At 40.3% G+C, this 18,833-nt stretch overlaps 1 protein-coding gene across 4 annotated transcripts in view; it reads left to right on the forward strand.

Moving 5' to 3' along the window:
* The window catches only part of mcu (mitochondrial calcium uniporter), a 35,190-nt gene that overhangs the window by 6,654 nt on the left and 9,703 nt on the right, over positions 1-18,833 (forward strand). For 2 of the 4 annotated variants that reach the window (XM_088385988.1, XM_088385987.1), the window contains exon 2: positions 8,551-8,664. In XM_088385988.1, coding sequence (XP_088242114.1) covers positions 8,551-8,664 — 114 coding nt within the window. Of the gene's footprint in view, positions 1-3,873; positions 3,916-8,550; positions 8,665-18,833 lie in introns of those variants that run through there. The other 2 variants (XM_088385990.1, XM_088385989.1) reach the window with 2 other exon arrangements.

Raw genomic sequence — 18,833 nt, forward strand, 5'->3', positions numbered from 1 at the left:
GGCACATGTTAGTTGCAGCCATCACTTGGGAGCTTTATTGCTACTCTGTACTTGTGGCTGGAGCAATTAAATGAGCGTGAAGATTAAACACGGCTATTAAAATAGAACTTAAGCAGATGAATAGTAGTCATCAATCCCTGATCAATGCAAATTAAGCAGATTGAGATATAGAATACAGATGTATTGGCATTGTTTTACCATGGATCACGTTTAGAAATGTAAGGTACTTTTTGGCGTCTCCATCTATTGTTGAAAAAATTCTTGAGTACCAACATTGAACAATGACTGCAATAAATTAGGATGGCACGATGGTGCATCACAGTCAAGACTTGGGGTGTTAATGTTTACGAGTGATTGTCTGCATATGACTAACGATTGACGATCTGGGTCAGTTGAAATGGGCTCCATCTCACCCCACCACCCTGAACAGATTAAGCAAGCAGTAGAAAGTGAAAGAATTACGACATTAAATTAGTAAACATGCCGCAAGATACACATTAGGTTTTTTTTTTTTTTACAGCAGAGACAAATGGCTCATCCAGTAAACTTCATAACTGCCGTGGCCTTTCTCCCTGTTTTAATCCTGAAATGATCCCTTTGTATTTGTGAGAGATGTTGGCAGGCGTCAAGTACCGAGTCTTAACTGCAACAAATGAGTCTCTGAGCACATTCAGGGGGTACATGAAGGATCAGGGAACTGAAATTGCATCGCCTGCCTTGTTTACACTGTAATTACACATGCTGGAGTATTGCCATGCAGGGCAGACATAGGAGATACATTTTGCATTCGGATAATGACGCACTACTCTTTTCGGCAGACCTCCCGAAGCATTTAGTCGCTTACTTATTGTCCGACTCTAATACTTTTTGTTCATTCTCAATGTCTACCAAACTGTTAGTTTTTAGATGATTTTTTAATAGTTGATCTGCTTGCTCTCTTCTTCGTTGCTTATGGCACTGCTACGTGCATTTATTTACTCTTTTTGTCATGTACTGTAATTTGAGTCTAATGTTCAGTTTGTGCATGAAAATATGAGTAATACAGATCAGTTTTTTGTTGTGATGCAGGACAGCTACAGGAGTGTAATTTAAAACAGTGAAAAGTGTATTTAACAAACTACACTGCTTTTAATGAGAATACCCATCAAGTTTGAATAGCTTCCATTCAACATTACATGAGTTTAGTTAGAAAATTAGAAGCGTTACTTCGAATGACTGGAGGCTTTTTTTTTTTTTTGCAAGTCATTTTGCATTAATAATATGAATATGCAAGCAGTTTGGAAGCTAATTCTGAAAAAGTGTTATTTGTTGTGGACTTTGGCTTTAATAACTAAAATGAAAGTGATTTCTAAATGACTAAGTATGTGGCCTAACCTTGTCATAAAGTGCCATACCTTTATTTGGACTAAAATGTTCCTTGTCTTGTGTCATATGAAAGTCAAGTGGGTCTAACGGGATGATATGATGGATACAATCCTGTCCCTCTACTCAAAGGCACCTTTAGGAGGCTGGCCAGTCACGGAATAGCTTATGTAAATAGCCCTTCAACTGTAATCCATTGTTGACGATGGATCTAATATGACACCAAGATGCTAAAGATTTGGGTCTTCTTTTGCTCCTTGGTTTTGGTTGAGTAAATTGGTTCAGAAAATGGATGAATGGATACAGGGTTCCATCTCAAGCCTTTCGCCTGGTGTAAGAAAGATTGAGTGGCCCTCCCAGAACTACTGCTTGTCGTGTATTCATTGATTTGTACGACGTCAAGGTTGTTTGTCATCAGTGGTTTCACTGAATGTGCATATCTTGAATGTGTTCCACTGCCTCAGAGCTTTCAAGCCTGTCACGTTTCAGACACATTGAACCTGTTCTTTGTACTAACTCTAGTGATTGTTCTGCTTGTTCAAAGTCTTTTGTTAGAAAGCAAAGATGCACGGCAAAGACAAATGACACGCAGAGGTTTCAGAAATGTTTCCAGTTTGTGTTACTCATCCTTTGCCAACTAACCAGTCATCCACTAGTCTATAAATAGGATGCAGGAGATGTTGGAGGACACTTCTGCTAGAGAATTACCATGGAGACAGTGTTTAGCTTCTGCTTTAATAATGCATTTAGAGCAGGATTCAAAAAAGTTCTAAAAGAATCTTCGAAAAAATCTAACAATTAATTTGAAAGCCTGGTCTTGTGATTTTAAAGGTCTGAGTCATCCCAGTCCTTGTAGTCTAGAATAAATAATTACCACTGTGATTTTGGGAAATTGCACAAAACACATGAATAAAACCCTGAAGGTCATATCTTTAACTTGCTATCACACATAATAAAAATGATTTGGGCCCGTTCCCTCCCTTTGGCGATTCAGCACATCTCAGATTCATTTCAAAGGTTGTTGCATTATTGGCTCTGCACTGTGTACAGGTTCATAGATGTTGTGTCTATATTGAATGGGTGGCCTACATTTCTGTGTCCTCCTTACTTGCTATATCTTTTTAGTTCTTTCTGAAACAATGCAGATTTCCTAATTGTATGACTAATAATGGCAATTTAATCGAACCTAATCAGCGTACAATATATTTCTTCTTTTACACTCTTGTTCACATTTGGGTAAGGTAAGAAAAAGGCAGACTGATCTGTCTAGAATCATCAGTTACACGTGAGAATGCCATAACAATTTAAAATAGCATTATGTTCCATTGGTGGTGTGGAGGCTCTATTTCTGGTTATGAAAACACTGCTGTTATTTGTGGATTACGTGGGACATTTAGTCTTTGAGAGAATCCAACACCCCTTTGTTTTGTTTTCAATTTTTTCCAGATGGGAAAATTAAATATTGACCATGTATCAACAACAGTCATCTTACTAAAAAAAAAACTGGTTGGCAGAATACCAGCGCTCTGTGTTATAACCTATCATTAAAGCAAATCTGCAGTTACAATTTGCACTGCTTGAGCCCTTACTGGATTTGGTCTTAAGAAGGCAACCCTTGGGATAACCCAACCTGCATCTGAACTTGATGAACAAAGCAGAGGCAATGGAAGGATTAAATGAAAGGGGCATGGACTTTTCGTGAGAGGATTCCGGCTTCATTTCAATGCTTTTGCATTGTCAGCCTGAGGCCATATTTCTAATGTGGCGTGCCAGGATTTTTTTATTTTATTGAATGGGTACGAACTGCGTCTTTCTGCTTGACTAAAACATAGGTTCATTTTGAAATATGATTCATAAATGTGTTATGGGCTTTTTAAGCTGCTGTGCTGTTGTTGCCAAGGTAACTACTATATGAACACCACTATAGCAAAATAGAGGTCGCCCAATTCATTATCCCCTTTCGCAACATGTTCTTGCCGTATCTCTTTCAATAAACATGTCTACAGTAGCTATGCCAAAGTTAATTGATTATGGCTAGCTTATTGCACATCTGCCGTCTCCAACCACTTAGATCTGTCATAATTGTTTGAATATTATCTATAATCTCAATTCAAAGGTCGGTAACCATTTTGTAATGCTGGCCCCGCTGATTGCCACGGTGGGTGCGATGGTACGTTCAGTGAATGTGAACGTGAGTAGATATGTCTTCTGAATTGAATCTTATTCCGAAGGGAGCCATCCAACATAATATGTCAGCTCAGCAGAGAGAAAGCAATAAAATGAGATTTATGTGGTCAACTTAAGTTAGAACGCAGATTCATCGTGTCATACTTACATATGCTTACTCCACAAACCCTCGGGAGTAGATGGTTAACATATCAACAACATAAATCCAGAATTATTATATCACGGCAGACTATTTTGAGTCAACACAAGTCTTTCATATGTCGAATTAGACCGACGTAGATCCAGAGAATGTTGATAGCTGATTTCATGCACCGTGGATATATTCAAACGACCTTGGCGATGAACTGTGGCGGTGGCAGTCAGCAGGTGATGTTGAGGACGGGTGCTTTGTAAAAACATTTGCAGCAGACGTGTATGAAGCCACAATTTATAACCCATCTGTATAACTCATTTCTATTATGCTTTCACTTGTTTACTTTTGTGTGCTTTCCGCTCAAATCTACACTTTTGCATTCTGATGATCTTCAGCTTCATCCGGGTGGCCGGAGGGGTGTGTTTGTGCCTTTTGTATGAAATTAAACACACTGCAAATTCCTTGCAATGTTTTTAGATGCCTCCCAGGTCTTTTCTAAATAGTTGCTGTCCTTCCCTTTTTCATATTGAGCTGATCCTTCCTTAAAAGCCCCGAGGAACCCTATATAAAATCAACACGGTACTGCACGGAATTCAGTCAGAGGAGTTTGTTTTGTTGTTTTTGGGTAAATTGTCCTTTCCAACTTTATGATTTGATAAGGATGTTTTCCGATGACACCATGAGGAATACATTGGGAAATGATTGAATGGCACAAGGGCTGTTTTTTGTCTGCTTGCCTCTTATTTTTCTTTTGTTCATCACACACCTGGCCAGAATCCTCATAAGTTACTCGTTTCCATTATCAATGAAAGCAGTCTGGAGTGTGCCCATTTATCAGCACTGCAGTGAGTGATGCTAAGCTGCCAGCCTCTTCCCTGCACGCTCGCATCCATGACCCCGATTCTTCTATGTGCGTATGCATGAAAGTTGTGATTACATCACACATGTGCGTGGGTGGGTGTCTCCATGTTTGTTGGGTGATAACTTGTGAAGCCCGATACTGATGATGCACCCATCTCCCCTTCTGTCTGGTTGGATATGTGGTTCCTTTTCCAACTACAACTTTCTAGAATAGTTTATGTTCTACATCTGGGATGGGCAACTGGTGTCCCCGCATACTGCATGCACTTCTCAATGAACTAAAGTTGATTAGCTTTTCATTGATGAAAATTCAACTTGTGTCCTTCAGACCCCCTTGGTGTACGTGGTGTTTTGTTTTCTTGAGTGCCTTTTTGTCATCAGTAAACTTCCAGGGAAACCCCTCTGACCGGATCAATTCTCCTCTGCTCCAAATGTCATCATTGGCTAGCGGTGACTCAACAGTCAGTCACCCAGCCTCTTTTGTCTAGTTTTACTCTAAGTGCTTAATGTGCTGGAAATACCATTTTTCTCTTCCTTTCCCCACTTCTGTCATCCTCTCTTAATTCTCTTCTCTGTGGTCTGTGTGATTGCCTTTGGCCTGCCAGCCATCTTTCCTCTTCTCCAGCAGGGTAACTGCTTTTCCCTTACAAGTGTGGGGATGGTGAATGAGTAATAACTGAAAGAACTGAAAGATAGGAAAAAAGAGAGATGGTTGGATAAGAAAGCACATTTATCACGCAGGTAATATTTCTTCTGCATTATCACCAAGAGCCTTTGCAGCAATGCTGAAATTGCAGACTAATGTCAAACTTTTGTCAGTAGTAAGTGCGTGCATTTGAGAAAATGAAGACAAGAGAATATGATAAAGGCTTCCTTCTACAAACTTGGTTGCTCTTTGTGATTGCTTAACTAGGAAGCAAGACCGTTCCTGTTAAGTTGTCTGCAATTACTCTCGACCAGTTCAGGGTGTCCCCTGCCTACCACCCTAAGACTTTTGGGATAGGCTCCGGTACGCCCTCAACCCTCGTGAGAATGAGCGATACAGTAGATCAATGAATGAGTGAATGATACTCTCAGAAGCTTCTACCTCTACTAGCCTAATATGACCTGGTGGTTTCTACCACAAATAGATGTCAGGCTCCGACAAGTGTTTGACTCTCATGGCATGTTCTCTGCAGCCCCTTTTCCACCATGCCGGTATGGTTGAGTTCAACTCACCACTGTTAGGATTGTAAACCTTGGTCTGCTTTCTATCTCAGCATTCCATGTATCTTGACTTTGGTATGTGACTGTAAAATTTTAATAGTGTATGTGCTGCTGAGCTGAACCAAAGACTAATCTAACCACCTAAGAAATTACAAGTTCCAGTCAAATCTCTTGGGGCATACAACTTGGAATTTAGGTGAAGTCACTTGGAAACAAATGCATTAATACAAGTCTTTGAATTGCAAATCTAAATCCGAAACTTCAGTCTGTGGACAGAACCACTGACAGTGACTTTGAGGACATTGTCCCATCCTTAAACCTTGCAGTTCACTTACCACTCCAGGAGGAAATGTTCAGACCTTGTTGGTTCCATATAAGAAGAAAAGCGAATCTACTGCTTCTCTCGGGTCAAGAGACTGAGGCGTGTTTTTTGTACGTGTATGGATAGCTGTATGAGTCCACTTGGTTTGTTGTAGAGCAGGTATCTAGAGAGAACAGCTGCTGTCTTCTGTGACACTCAAATGTCCAGAAATAGATTGGTCCTCCTCTCCGTGGCCCACAGGCCTGATGGTGCAGATAGGTCATACTTGATACCCCCCCACACATTTCACATGTTGTATTCCACACTTGGGAAGAAAGCAGTCGCTAATTTTATTGCATTGCTTGAACCACATTGACATTCTCGTGTTAAGTTGTTCCTTCATAGGATTAAACTAGAAGAGAGTCTCCTGTCTTGTTTATAGTCACCGTTGTTAGTCACTGGAGGTTTGAAGGCACGCCCCATGTGAGCGTTGATGCAGTATGCCTGACCTAAAATAGATAAGAAAGAAGCAATAATCCTGCAGCAACACTTGATCATAGTACCAAGGTTCACTGCTTATCTTAATGGTGAGCTTGAGTGTAGTGTCCTGGTAGAGCGGCCATGCATTGAATTGTCTAGTAGCCCGGGTCAAAGGAAGTTGCTGTAGTTTATTTTCCAAGTCCTGCTAACACATTTGTGATTTATAATCGAAAAGCTTCCATTAACTGGCTACCTCATAGTCTTTGCTTCAAGTCATTGGCAAGGCAAACAATCATCGATTCTCACTAGTGTTCCAACTTCAGCGGTATTGAACCGTTGAATGTATGATGGATTTTCTAACAATAAAGTCACATTTGCCTATGCACTGTGACTTGCTGCACTTTAGCTGTGAGTATAGTCTTGGTTCAATATAACAATAACTTGTTTTAGCTTTTTGCAAGGATTTTTTAAATCAATGCAGTTACATATGTTTTGACAATCTGCGCCAACTGCCTTTATATGATTACCAATAGTGAATTAAGGTGAACTTGGAAAGCTCGTGTGAATAGCTATCCGTCGTGAACCATAAATACAACCATGAGCTGGCCATGAAACCCATGAATACTCTTTAAAATACCTTTAAAAGAATTTTAATGGTACATTGAGTTGCAATAAGGAAATTTGTCATACCTATGGTATCTCCAGATATCCCGTTTTACAGTCTTAATATTTGTCCAGCCTGGATATGTTACGAACATCAGTCTTTTTTTTCTACTGAACTCAATACTGTACTGTGATCACTAATATGTATTACAAAGTGTTTTGTTTTTATTCATACCAGACTATAATTGAACTAGTGGACCAATGTGTCACAAGGCACCTTTTTTCTTGTGGTCTTTTCCAGCAAGTGTCAGTCCTCTGTAACTAATAAGAACTTGATGAACTGTGCAAAAAATGAGATTCACTTTACCTTAACATTCTTAGTCTTGAATATTTTATGTGTAAAGCCTTTTATGGTTGACTGAATATTGCCTGCACTGAAATCACTCATGGATCGGATAAGGTGCAGCATTCTATTTTAGATTCGTATTCACGCAAATAAGCAACTGTCTTTATTGCAAGTCTACAGATGAATACTCTCAATTACAAATATTCTTAAAAACTGCAATTTGTAGCTTTTTTTATCCAGTGCAGCATTAGTGATAGAGATTATTTATTGTGAACATTTGTTCTTTTCTTTCGGGAATTTTCATTTCTTGTACATTGCATCATTGTCACTGTGTGGAGCACAACAAGTTCTGAAGTAGCTGTAGTCCTTTCATTTCATTCAGTGTTATTCAATTTATTAGGGATAAAGTCTGAACCTGTAATGTTCTGCACAGCCTATGTGTTACTTTACTGACAAACGTGATATAACATGCCCTTAAAATGTACCGGCAAAGTTTTTAAAACTGATTGCTGCTGTTTATCATTCTTCTAAGGTCAAACACATTCCGTTCCGGGATGCTGGTCGACCTCATCCCCGAGCAAATCGTGGAAATAGAAATCATCCATTCCTCAGACATTAGACTTTAGAGGTTGCAATGTTGCACCAAATTGATTTGTCATCAGACCTCCAGGGAATAAAAAGACAAAACGCAGACACTGGTATATATTTGTAATAGTCATGAGAGGTCTTTCATTCAGTTTGGTAACTGAGTATATTTACTGTAAACTTTGAGTTTGAATAATGGAAATACACCCAGATGGGTTGCTTGCTAACATATTGCACAGACTTTTGCAACCACATGACGTATTTAAATTGCAGCAAAAAGTCAACCACTGTAGTCTACGACGAGAAGAGGGACGCGAACAGCATCCACTTTCACGCTTCATTATTTTAATCCTCTTTTGACGAAGCTACTGTAAACCCTTCTGGTGTTTAACTTTGCTACATCACAGCCACTTTATTTCCAATTTGAGCTGATGATGAGAGATGTTGGCTAATTTATTTCTTCCTCTTCCCATGTTGTCTTTTTAGCAGGAGGTACTGTCTGCGCCAATCACGCGCCAGACTGTCAGGAGAGCGCATGGCCTTCGGTCAGCAGCCCACTCTACACTTTTCACTCAGCCTCCCACTGCCCTATCCCCGCAGGTTAGTATTTATTTATTCATTTATTTCTTTTTTCATATGGATTTTTAACATGAAAATCAGAAATATAAAAATTGGCACAATTTTGACATTACCAAGCCTTGTATGAGTCTGGTATGACTATCCTGACAGTTGAAGCAACATTTTAAGGTTTGTATTTGATATTCTTTTAGAGCAATTATTATTATTATTTTCAATATGTTTTTGTTTTGACAATGAATTAACAATTAATTGATATTCTAAAATCAACTCAAATTCAAGAGGGCATGTTTTTCACCAATATAAGGTTCACAAACCAGTTTGAAATTTTTATGAGAACAGGATATTTGTGTCTTTGGGTGTTTACAGTTTTGCTCTGTATAGTGCATTAGCCCAGCAATGCTTACTCGTGCGTGTACATTGGCTTTGTGGGAGTGAGCGACTGTGCTTTATTTTTCGTGGGGCACATGTGTATTTTGTCTCATTGGCCAATAAAATGGACGGGGGGTTGGGGCCATTGTACAATGACAAATGAGCGCATGTTACCCTCGGCATGTGTTTACATTTAACTGCATTAGGTGTAGTTGGAAAATGACAACAGAGGAATGGTTTTCTCCTCCTGCTGGGTAATAGGAAAAAATAATCTTATCACCAAAGCTATGCCTAAGTTAAAGAACAAAAAATGGGTGGTAAAAGGTGTTATTTACACGTCATTGGTGAAATTGTTGAAGAACATTCTTATTGCTGTGGTTGAATGATAAATTTCTTATGAATTTCGGCCCTTCTTTATGCCACAAGCTACTTAAGATTGAAAATATTACACTTTTACTAGTTGCAGCCAACGAATGCACCTCATTTCACTTTAATAGCTTCAAGGCTCGATTAAATTCTTGAAGAGCAATTAATCGACAACCTAATACCCCCTTTTGTAGTGTTTCCTATGTAGCAGTGTTTCATGTTTGGGCTAGAGTTGGGATCATGTTTGTTAAAATGATATTTTCTTTGCAAAAAGTGTTTAGGACACCTAGCCAAGCACCCTGGCATGTACCTGGAACACTAAGGTGTATTTAAAATGTCATTCTCATTTGATTTTACTCTTTATGGAAATTGGAGGTTCAGAAAAAAAAATCTGGATTCCCCCCCGTCTATATGTGTTGTAATCATTGTATTTAAAAAACAAATAAAAATATTGAGAGGGTCAACACCTATGTGTGCCTCTCCCCTGACACATTGCCCCCAGAGAGGATAGCTGTTTATTTAAGGAGGAGACACAGGAGGTTCAGGTGGGAGTGTTTTCCTTGCCAGGGCTTATTGTGAGCGTTGGGCCAATCAGCAAAGCTGTAATATTATATATCAACCTGAGTGAAGGTCAGTTCACCTTGAAATTGTCAATTCTAGCTCTGCCTGTTACACCACCTGTATTGTTTTCACCTTTTTTGCTATTTCTCCCTTTCTATTCCATCATCATCCTTCTCCATCACTCCATTACTGCAGCATCAGCACTTATCTTCCCCTTGGCAAAGGCAGATGCTCCCAATCCATCCATCCACGTGTCGCTACTTGGCATGCATCAATTTCACTGCAGTTTCCCGTGAGACTTACTGGTTGATAGCTACACACACACGCACACAACCATTCACACGCTGACTTCTTTGAGCCATCCATGACTCAGTTCTTGGAAGGAGTGAAAGCTGAATGAGGAAGTATTTGGCTTCAGGAAGCTTGTTGGGTTTTTGTCTGATAATTCCGACTATAGATGACGTCAAAGAGAGAAATGCAATTGATAGACATCATAATGTGGGTTGGGCACACAAAGTAAATGTTTAACAGGCTCTTTTAAATTGACTCATGAGATTTGAGAGCTCTTTCTTCCTGGTAGTAAGGAAGATAATTTTTAGAAAATACACACAAACAAATCTTTCAGGGTCCATCATTATTTGGAAGAGTAAGCAAATTAGTTGCAGAGAACAATGGCTTCAGTTTTCCATTCGGTTGATATACTGCACTTGCCATTCAGTACACAAGTAGTGAACCATATGTCTCTCCCCATTTTCTTATCAAAGTTTATAGTGTGCATTTCTACTCGTCTTGCTTTCGTGTTCTCTGACATTTGGTTTGATGGGCCATAAATAAATGTCTTCAAATATTTCTCATTCGAGACCCTGACTTTTATTTTATTTAGCTTTTGAGTAAGAGCCCTGCCTTTCGCTACGGGTAGACATTTTTAGCTTTGTATGTTTTGCTTTGTCAAAGCCAAAGGGTTAGTCCTGTTTATATTTTTGTAGAACGTCAGAGCAAAAAAGTCCCATTTATTTTAGTCTGCTAGTCAACCTGAACATGAGTTGAATTCAGAACACAATTTTCCAGAGAATCGATATCGGAAAATACATTATCCGTTATTAGAAATAACAAAATCAATAGATGCCATTAGCCCAGCCGTATGTCGGGATGACTCTTTTGCATGACATCGGGCCTAATTTCAGCCAAACAAATCATAGGGTGCATAAAGTGTGTTAATGTTCTTAACCCTTGAGGTATTTTGATGAAGGTGTTTCCCAGCATGTTAATAAAACACTTGTGCAATGTTTTGAAATGTAAAAAAATAAAAATACCGAATGTATGTCCTTGTTAGGTAGAAAGGTGTTGCTCAAAAGTGGTCCATTTGTTATTTGTGCAGCCTGGTGCTGTTTTTACACCAATTTATATGTCACGGTGTGTGCAGCTCAAATTGGGAGTTGACAGTGAAATCCCCAAGAACAGATTGATCGGAATTTCTTGCTGACTCTGAAGGTTCATTTCTATAAATCTGCACAGTGCTTTCTTGGGGAATGAATGAGATAAAATTCAATTTTCTTTGTTTGTCAATGTTAGCAGTGAAATATGAAAAAATATATTTGTCATATTACTCTCAATCTAAATGACCTCGGTAAGTTTTGCATAGCCAAACTGCACCTTGACCATGTTGTTCTACTAGGCATTGAGTTTGAAATGAAATTGATTATTCCGTCATGTCACATGGGAACAAACACTTGACTGCTTAGAAACGCCTACAGTGGGCTGTAAAGCTGAGATCCCATTGTGATGTCTAATGACATTAGTGATTGACTGTTTCTTGTTTCTAGATTAGTAATTTGGTTCATATCTGTTGAGTTCTGTTTACATTTTCCAGCGTTAGTTTGCAAAATGAGCTGACGTCACGGAGGAAATACTGTACAAGCCTTGAATGTTATTAAAAAAAAATATATATTTTCACTACTAAGCAGTTCAGCGGAACTTATGCGGAAGAGAATGGGTGCACCAGTCAAATAAGCAAGCAGTCCAATTTTCATCCAGCAAAAGGGTCTTGGACAGTATTTCATTGCCTCCTTTTTGTTTCTGTGAGTGTGACGTGTTTGCTCCAGCTTCCCCAGCTTTGGGACTGATGGAAAACACAGCACACAGACCACACAGGAGGAGGCAAAGAGGACTGACAAGGCTGAAAAATGGCTAATGAAGTCAGTAGAGATTAGCGCCGGATCCAACTCCACAGTTCAACTACGTATATTATTAAATTTGTCCCTTTCCTCTAATCTCAGTTCAGTGTGTCCTCCATTGTTGCCCCTTTTATGTGCCCTAAATGACCTCAAATTTAGCAAGTGAGTCTCTATAATCCTTAGAACAAAGTCATCATCTTCATATCTCACTGACTCAGTATTTCCATTGGCTGCATTAGTATGCAGGACATGTTTTTACATTTCCTTCAAGTTGTGACTTGTCTTCTCCATTCTTGGCTTCTGTGAGGGATCACGCCTCCTCTGCCTTATTTCTGCTCCCTGTTGCCTCTCCATTTGACTTGGATGCTAAGGAATAAGGTCTGCTTTGGGCACCTTGTTATTTTTGTGGATGATTTTGGCACCTTGAAGCAACCTTACTGTAATTGGTGTTGGTATTGTTAAGTTATATTCACTCGCCAAATGCTTCTATTAGGATAAATAAACAGCCAATTTTAGGCCCTACAGAATCCATCTTGGCAAGTTGGCACATGTTGCATGGCTTCAATATAAAAAACAAGAAAAGGAAATAATAATCTTCCATAGTAATAAACAACTAAAGCATTTGTCATCTTATTTGACCTATGAACAGTCGTTTTAAAATCATGTCGCTTTTTCACACCCTGTACCACTAGCAAGCAATTTGGATTCCGTCCCATCCTAATTGGACTGGTATTTCTTTGCGATTTGAGTTCTACACATCTCAAATGTATTTTATTGTTGGCAGTGTAACATAATGTGTATCACATCGGCCTGAGTGATGAGATCTGTGCCATCCATCCCTCCAATGGGGAAAGTGCCAAATTAAAAATGCACAGCCACCTCCACAGTGTCTGGTCCAGTCCATGTCAGTTAATTACAACACTTCTTGCTGCTTGCTATACCACGTCCATGTGGACTGGAGCGAAGTAAAACTTAGACCAAGCTGCTGACACAGAAAGCAGAGAGCAGCCAGCAATTCCATGGAGTCCGATTTCGAGGCGTCTCTCGCACTTTCTCTCTCTCTCTCTCTCTCTCCATTGAGCACAAAGTGATGTAATCAGACATCTACTGAGGCTGATTGATTGCTGAACTCTTGAGTTGTCTTATCTTGCATGGAGGATCAGTGGTGTAACAGAAAGGCCTTCTATTGCCTCAGTCATGGCCAAGGCATTTTGTGGCGTTGGAACTAGGCTGTCATGAAAAGCAACCCAGTCAATGTTTCCTCAAAAGGAACATTCCAATGCTCTGCTTCATAAAGAGCAGCTTCGGCCTCAGGAGAAATATATTTCCTTAAGTGGGATGCTGTACTGTCGTCTGCCTAGTCAGCCTTGCACACACTCAGAGGTCCACTGAAACTCATAGGCATTCTTATGCATTTGGTTCACAATTAAAAACAGTTCCCGGGTGTCTTAACATCTCATACTTTTGTCAAAATGGATCAAACTTACAGCATTTCTCTTGCCATGGTCAAATCAGATCTTGGTTGGACAGATCTGAATCATCGTGCTCCGCATACTGCTGAACCACGGGCCTGCCCGACTTTTGTTGGATTGACACCATTGTGCGAGCACGTTCCTGCTGTCATTTGGTTGTCTCCTCTTCTGCCTGTGAATGTTCGCGGTGGCTGGCTTCTACAAGCGGAAGTAGCACTCAGAGTGTGGAAACAAGCACCCCTTGGATAATTTTTGATCCACATGGACACTACTCCAATTTGCGTCTGTCACAATTATACAGAACAGCAACATAGTGGGGGAAAAAAAAAAAGAAGTCCTTTACAGGCTTCTAATACTGACTGTTAGGGTTGACAAATTATTTTGATCACAACCCGAACACTTACAATTAATTAAAATTTTTTCTTTTTTTGTTTTCTTTTATCTGTCAATAATATTGGATCAGGTTTTGCAAGCAAGGCAGAGATGCAGTGCGAAAAGTAGGACATATTATATACCCATCAGCATTGCAGATGAAAACTGGTGATATCCTAATGCTAACGTAAGTTTTAATAACAGCCATGATGGATGTCCCCTGACAAATCCCAAAATGAATGTTTTACACAGTTGTATTTTTTTGGTGCTCGTTTTGTCACACCTAGAGGGAGACCAGATTTGGAAGACTTTCCAAAACCTTAACATTTTTGTAAACCTCTGTACAAAGTCTTTGTTGCCTCAAGCTGCGACAGCTGAATAAATTGCTGCTCACTGAAGATGCTCAAAGCGATGAGGAGTCAGGGAGGAGCCGTTTGAACAATACTCAACTTTTGACTATGTAAAGTTGGTCACAATCTAGGTCAGCACATATAGATTACATATTAGTACTTTACAAGGACCAAATTATAGTCCTAATTAAGTCGAGTTGGCAGAAAAGCTAGATGCATACCCCTCAAGCTCCTGATAATGGTGGGAAAAAGGAATTCGGAATGCATTATTGGACTGAAAGTGCTTCTTCAGCTGCATTGATTCCGATGCCAGGTGTTTGCTTTATGTGAGCTGCAACCGAGTTGGATCACCTTAAGATAAAGGACCCAGTCTAAGGAATAGCAAGTGTGTGAGATGTTTATGTATAGGCCAGGATTGGCGTGTATCTTTGAAAATCCTTCATCTTGGAGGGGAATTGATGAAAGAGCGAATGAAGAAGTGCGGGGGGGGCATTGGTTCGTCCGTGCATTATGGCACTGTAGCTCGGAAAAGGGCTGAGAGTTACGTGACTCGCAATGCAATTATCACGGACATGAGCAGCAAGTGCCATCTGCTATGAGTGATCAAAAAGGGTCATATCGTGCGTGTAAAATAAACACCTGCTCCCACGCACGTCTATATGCAGGCATATTGTGTATACTGTGTAAACACATTATTTAAGCAAAGAGGATCTCACAATGGACCGGCGGTTTCAGGCGTGGAAGCCTGTTTTGCTGTTTAATAATGCAGCTGGTTCTCACGTTGCCGGTCCCAGGAAGGCGCGGAGAAGTCTTGTGAGGTGGGCGACTGGCCGTGATGTTTATGATTCCTGCTCAAATGGTATAAAATTAATGTACAGCTAGGGGTTTATCCTGTGGATTATGCAAAGCTTGAGTAGACATTAATTAATCAAAGCATACTCGGGGTCCGAAAGCCAATTTACCAAATTAAGATGGAACTAATCTATTCGTTTATTGCGTGCAGTAACAGCTGTGGCTTTTTGATTTTCGAACTAGCCAAATCGCAGGCAACTGTGCAGTGCAGTAGAGAAATCAGGTTGTCACAATCTTAAATCCATGATTTGTAACAGTTTGTGCAACGTGTGAGCGGAGATGGTGTAATATGGTGGTGCTGAAGAACAGGACAAGAGATTTCATTGTCTGTCAACGACGCAGCTTAAGTTTGACTGTGTTAACGTTCACACACAATTCTGTTTTTGGTCTCTAGCAAGTGCAGAGGGGTTGTCTTATCTTTGGGTAGCAGATTTATTTAGTTTAGTTTCTGTTTTTTGTTCCATTTTAACCCTACAGCATTCATGTCGAGCCTGCAAGGTCCCTTGAGCGGAAGGAAATGATTGTTCTCATTGTACTCATCAGATCTCAAACAATGGAACTGAAAAACACATCCGAATTGAATCAAACTGTAACGCTAAGTGCAATACCGGCAGTAAAGTTTCTTATTTCTGATTTGGAATTGAGACATTTTTTAACTTTTAAATGTGCATTTTGTTTTTATGTTTTTGACTTTATTTTCAATTGGCATAAATTCCCCGGATTATAGAAATGATCTGCCAATATGTACAAAACAGGATAAATTGATATTTTTATGTTTATTTAAAATTCTGGTGCAGTCGTCTTAACGTGCATAAATTGACAAGCAGCACTTTTGTAATCTTTCGTTTGGGTAAACTAACTAAAGCCATTGTATGAAAAGATGATGATGGGATATTCTTCAGAATTCGGTTTTGAAATCTTGAGTAAAAATACATACAGCTACAACTGTGGTTCATCCTATTATTGCAAAAAGGCCTGTGTTTATTTCTTGCATTCGTTTAGTTGACATTTGCTTATTTCTTAGACATAGTGAATTATGTACTAATGCAAGTGTACTGAAAATAGATTTTAAAGTATAAGACTCAGCAGTCCCTTAATGTAATATGGAAGAGCAATAAATCTGGAAACAACCAGAGGAAAGCAACACACACACTGCATTGCCTCACTGGATTAATGAATGGGAGTCTCGTTTTCTTTCATTCCTTCTCACGAGTGATGAGAGTCATGAGACCGTAGATACACTGCCTTTCTAATTTAATAGCTCATAAACCCCGTTTGGCTTTTTCTTAACTTACAATTCACACGGAATATGTTCTCAAAATTGTGAAGTGTGTGTGTCGGCTAATTTTAGGCGATGTACTGTGTACTCCGCATTTATATCTTTACGGTGTGACCTCTCGGTTAACTCTACCTTGACCGTGGTTTAGCATTTCCTATCATTCTAACACGATAGAGTACCTAATGACTCGGCTGCTGGGAAATTGACCCCATATCCATTTGAGTGATTGTAAATCTGTCCTTGTCTTCGGACTCTAACCAGCAAAGTGTAGTGTCCGATAAATAGGGTTAATATTAAAGCAATTTCCATTTCCAGTGATGGCAAGAATAAGCACTGCTTGCTTCACTAACGTACCGTCGATAGATAATAACATGGGCTCTTGTATATTCTGTATGAAATATTCACCAATCACTTTGGGAAATCGGCCATGTTATCCAGGATGTTGCCGCCCAGAAAAGCGTATTAGCACATAGATGGATACAGCCATTGTGCAGATAAATGACAGAGTGCTGCAAATACCCGCAAGGGCATCATGAAATGGGAATTATGTCAGCGACATGATTCTTCAACACGGTTTTTGTTCTGATGCATTCTGAGGGAGAAGATTTTAAACTGCTTTGTCAGTTTGTGTTCAGTTCAGCTGTCAAGGTTTAGGTTAGGGTTGTTTTTAGTGGAGAAGGTGAATTATTTTGTCTGAAATGCCCCAAAAAAATAATAATGCCAAGCATCGTTTAGATTTGTCTCTATGTGACATACATACAAGCCCCAATAACTGAATGTTTGAACAACTTCACTGTAAACCAAGACCTCAAATTTTGCATCGATCACAACCGTCTGGAAGTACAGTAAAATGCAGTGTAAGGTAAAGCGCAGTGCAGATGAGAGAAGAGAGATGTTGAGAACAGCTTATCAGGATTCAGTGAGAGCTAGACGGCGAGAGGAGGGGTACGGCGAGGGGCAACCCCCTGATTCAAGACGAGGAATTCCTCTACTGCAGTGATCAGCAACCGCCGCCTTCCCTCTCCCCTCCTCCCTACTTGCTGCTGCTCCCCCTCACCCTACCCCTCCAACCTATACCATACTCAATGAAGGGGAGTCACGTTTGAGACACGTTGTGTGTGCTGCAGGGCACAGTATATGCATGCAGCAGCACACTTGTGACTCTTACTCAGGCCATCATTCATCTCGATGACTCCCCCTCCTGCCACTCCATTTATCCTTACATTTCCCTCATCCTCCGTCCCTCCCTTTCAGATCATCTGTCTGTCCTCCTGTTTGCGCTCAGTGTCTGTCTTTGTCCCGCTCTTTTATTTGCATGACATTGATTCCAAGGTTGTTCTGCTATTGACTGCAGCTACGCGCTTAAATATTTCACGCAGTATCTCAGCGCCGGCTGCGTGCCGAGAAGTATGAGGGGCAATGCGAGGCGGGCGAGAAGATGTAAAGTGGTGTGGCGCTGGTGGGTTTACTTTGCTCAGACGTTCTGCCACTGCTGCTGTCAAGCAGGCTGGTGAACAGACGGGTGGACAAACACACACGCCACCTGCAAATAGATGCAGATACATCACCACAGATGGGCGCACACACGTCACATTCACAATCGTGCCTATGTTCATGATTCCACTCGGCTGCAATCTTTCATGGGAGCTTAAAGTCAGCAAATGAGCACTGGAGCAATTCAAGACAGCCTCGAATGCCTTTCTCAGCTTGTCATCTGATCAGCAGCCTAATCACTGTTTGAGCTCCCATGATACCATGGGACAGCAATCACTGCAGGACACACATTTCTTTGTGTGTGTGTGTGCTTGTTTGTGTATAGCCTTCACATAAAATATCCTTGTGCCAACCACCAGAGACGCTTTTGGTGATTTTGAATACTAATATGATGTGGAATGTTGCAGAATTCATACAGTAGCATTTACAGCCATTGTCACCAAAACATACCTGATAGCTGTGATTATTAGATAAGGGTATTTTAAGAACCTTGTTTGCCTTGTGAGATGATGCCACCAAATATTAGTTGTTGTAGAGACCTACCACTTCATGTGGAGTTTTTTCCTCATCGGAACAGGGACAGTGTGGAAATTGCTGGTCATGAGTGGAAATGACTGTTTGTATTTGCCGTGTGGTTGACTGGCAACCAGTTCAGGCTGTCTCTATGTTTCTCTCACGGTGTCAGCTGGGATGGGCTCCAGCTCCCCCGTGACCCTGAATGAGTGATAGAAAATAGATGGAGTCTAGCTTTGACATACCCGTCGTCTTTGTTCGTCTAATCAACTCAGCACTGTCAGTGCCTTTACTCTTTGCAGTTGGATTTGCGTCTCTGGATTAAACAACAGTGGGAAGGATGTGATTTGCAATCAGACACCCTGATAAAAAGCAGAGACATTTAATC

This window comes from Syngnathus floridae, chromosome 9 (assembly GCF_059516105.1).
Source record: "Syngnathus floridae isolate MCC-2025c chromosome 9, RoL_Sflo_1.0, whole genome shotgun sequence".
Classification (NCBI taxonomy): domain Eukaryota; kingdom Metazoa; phylum Chordata; class Actinopteri; order Syngnathiformes; family Syngnathidae; genus Syngnathus; species Syngnathus floridae.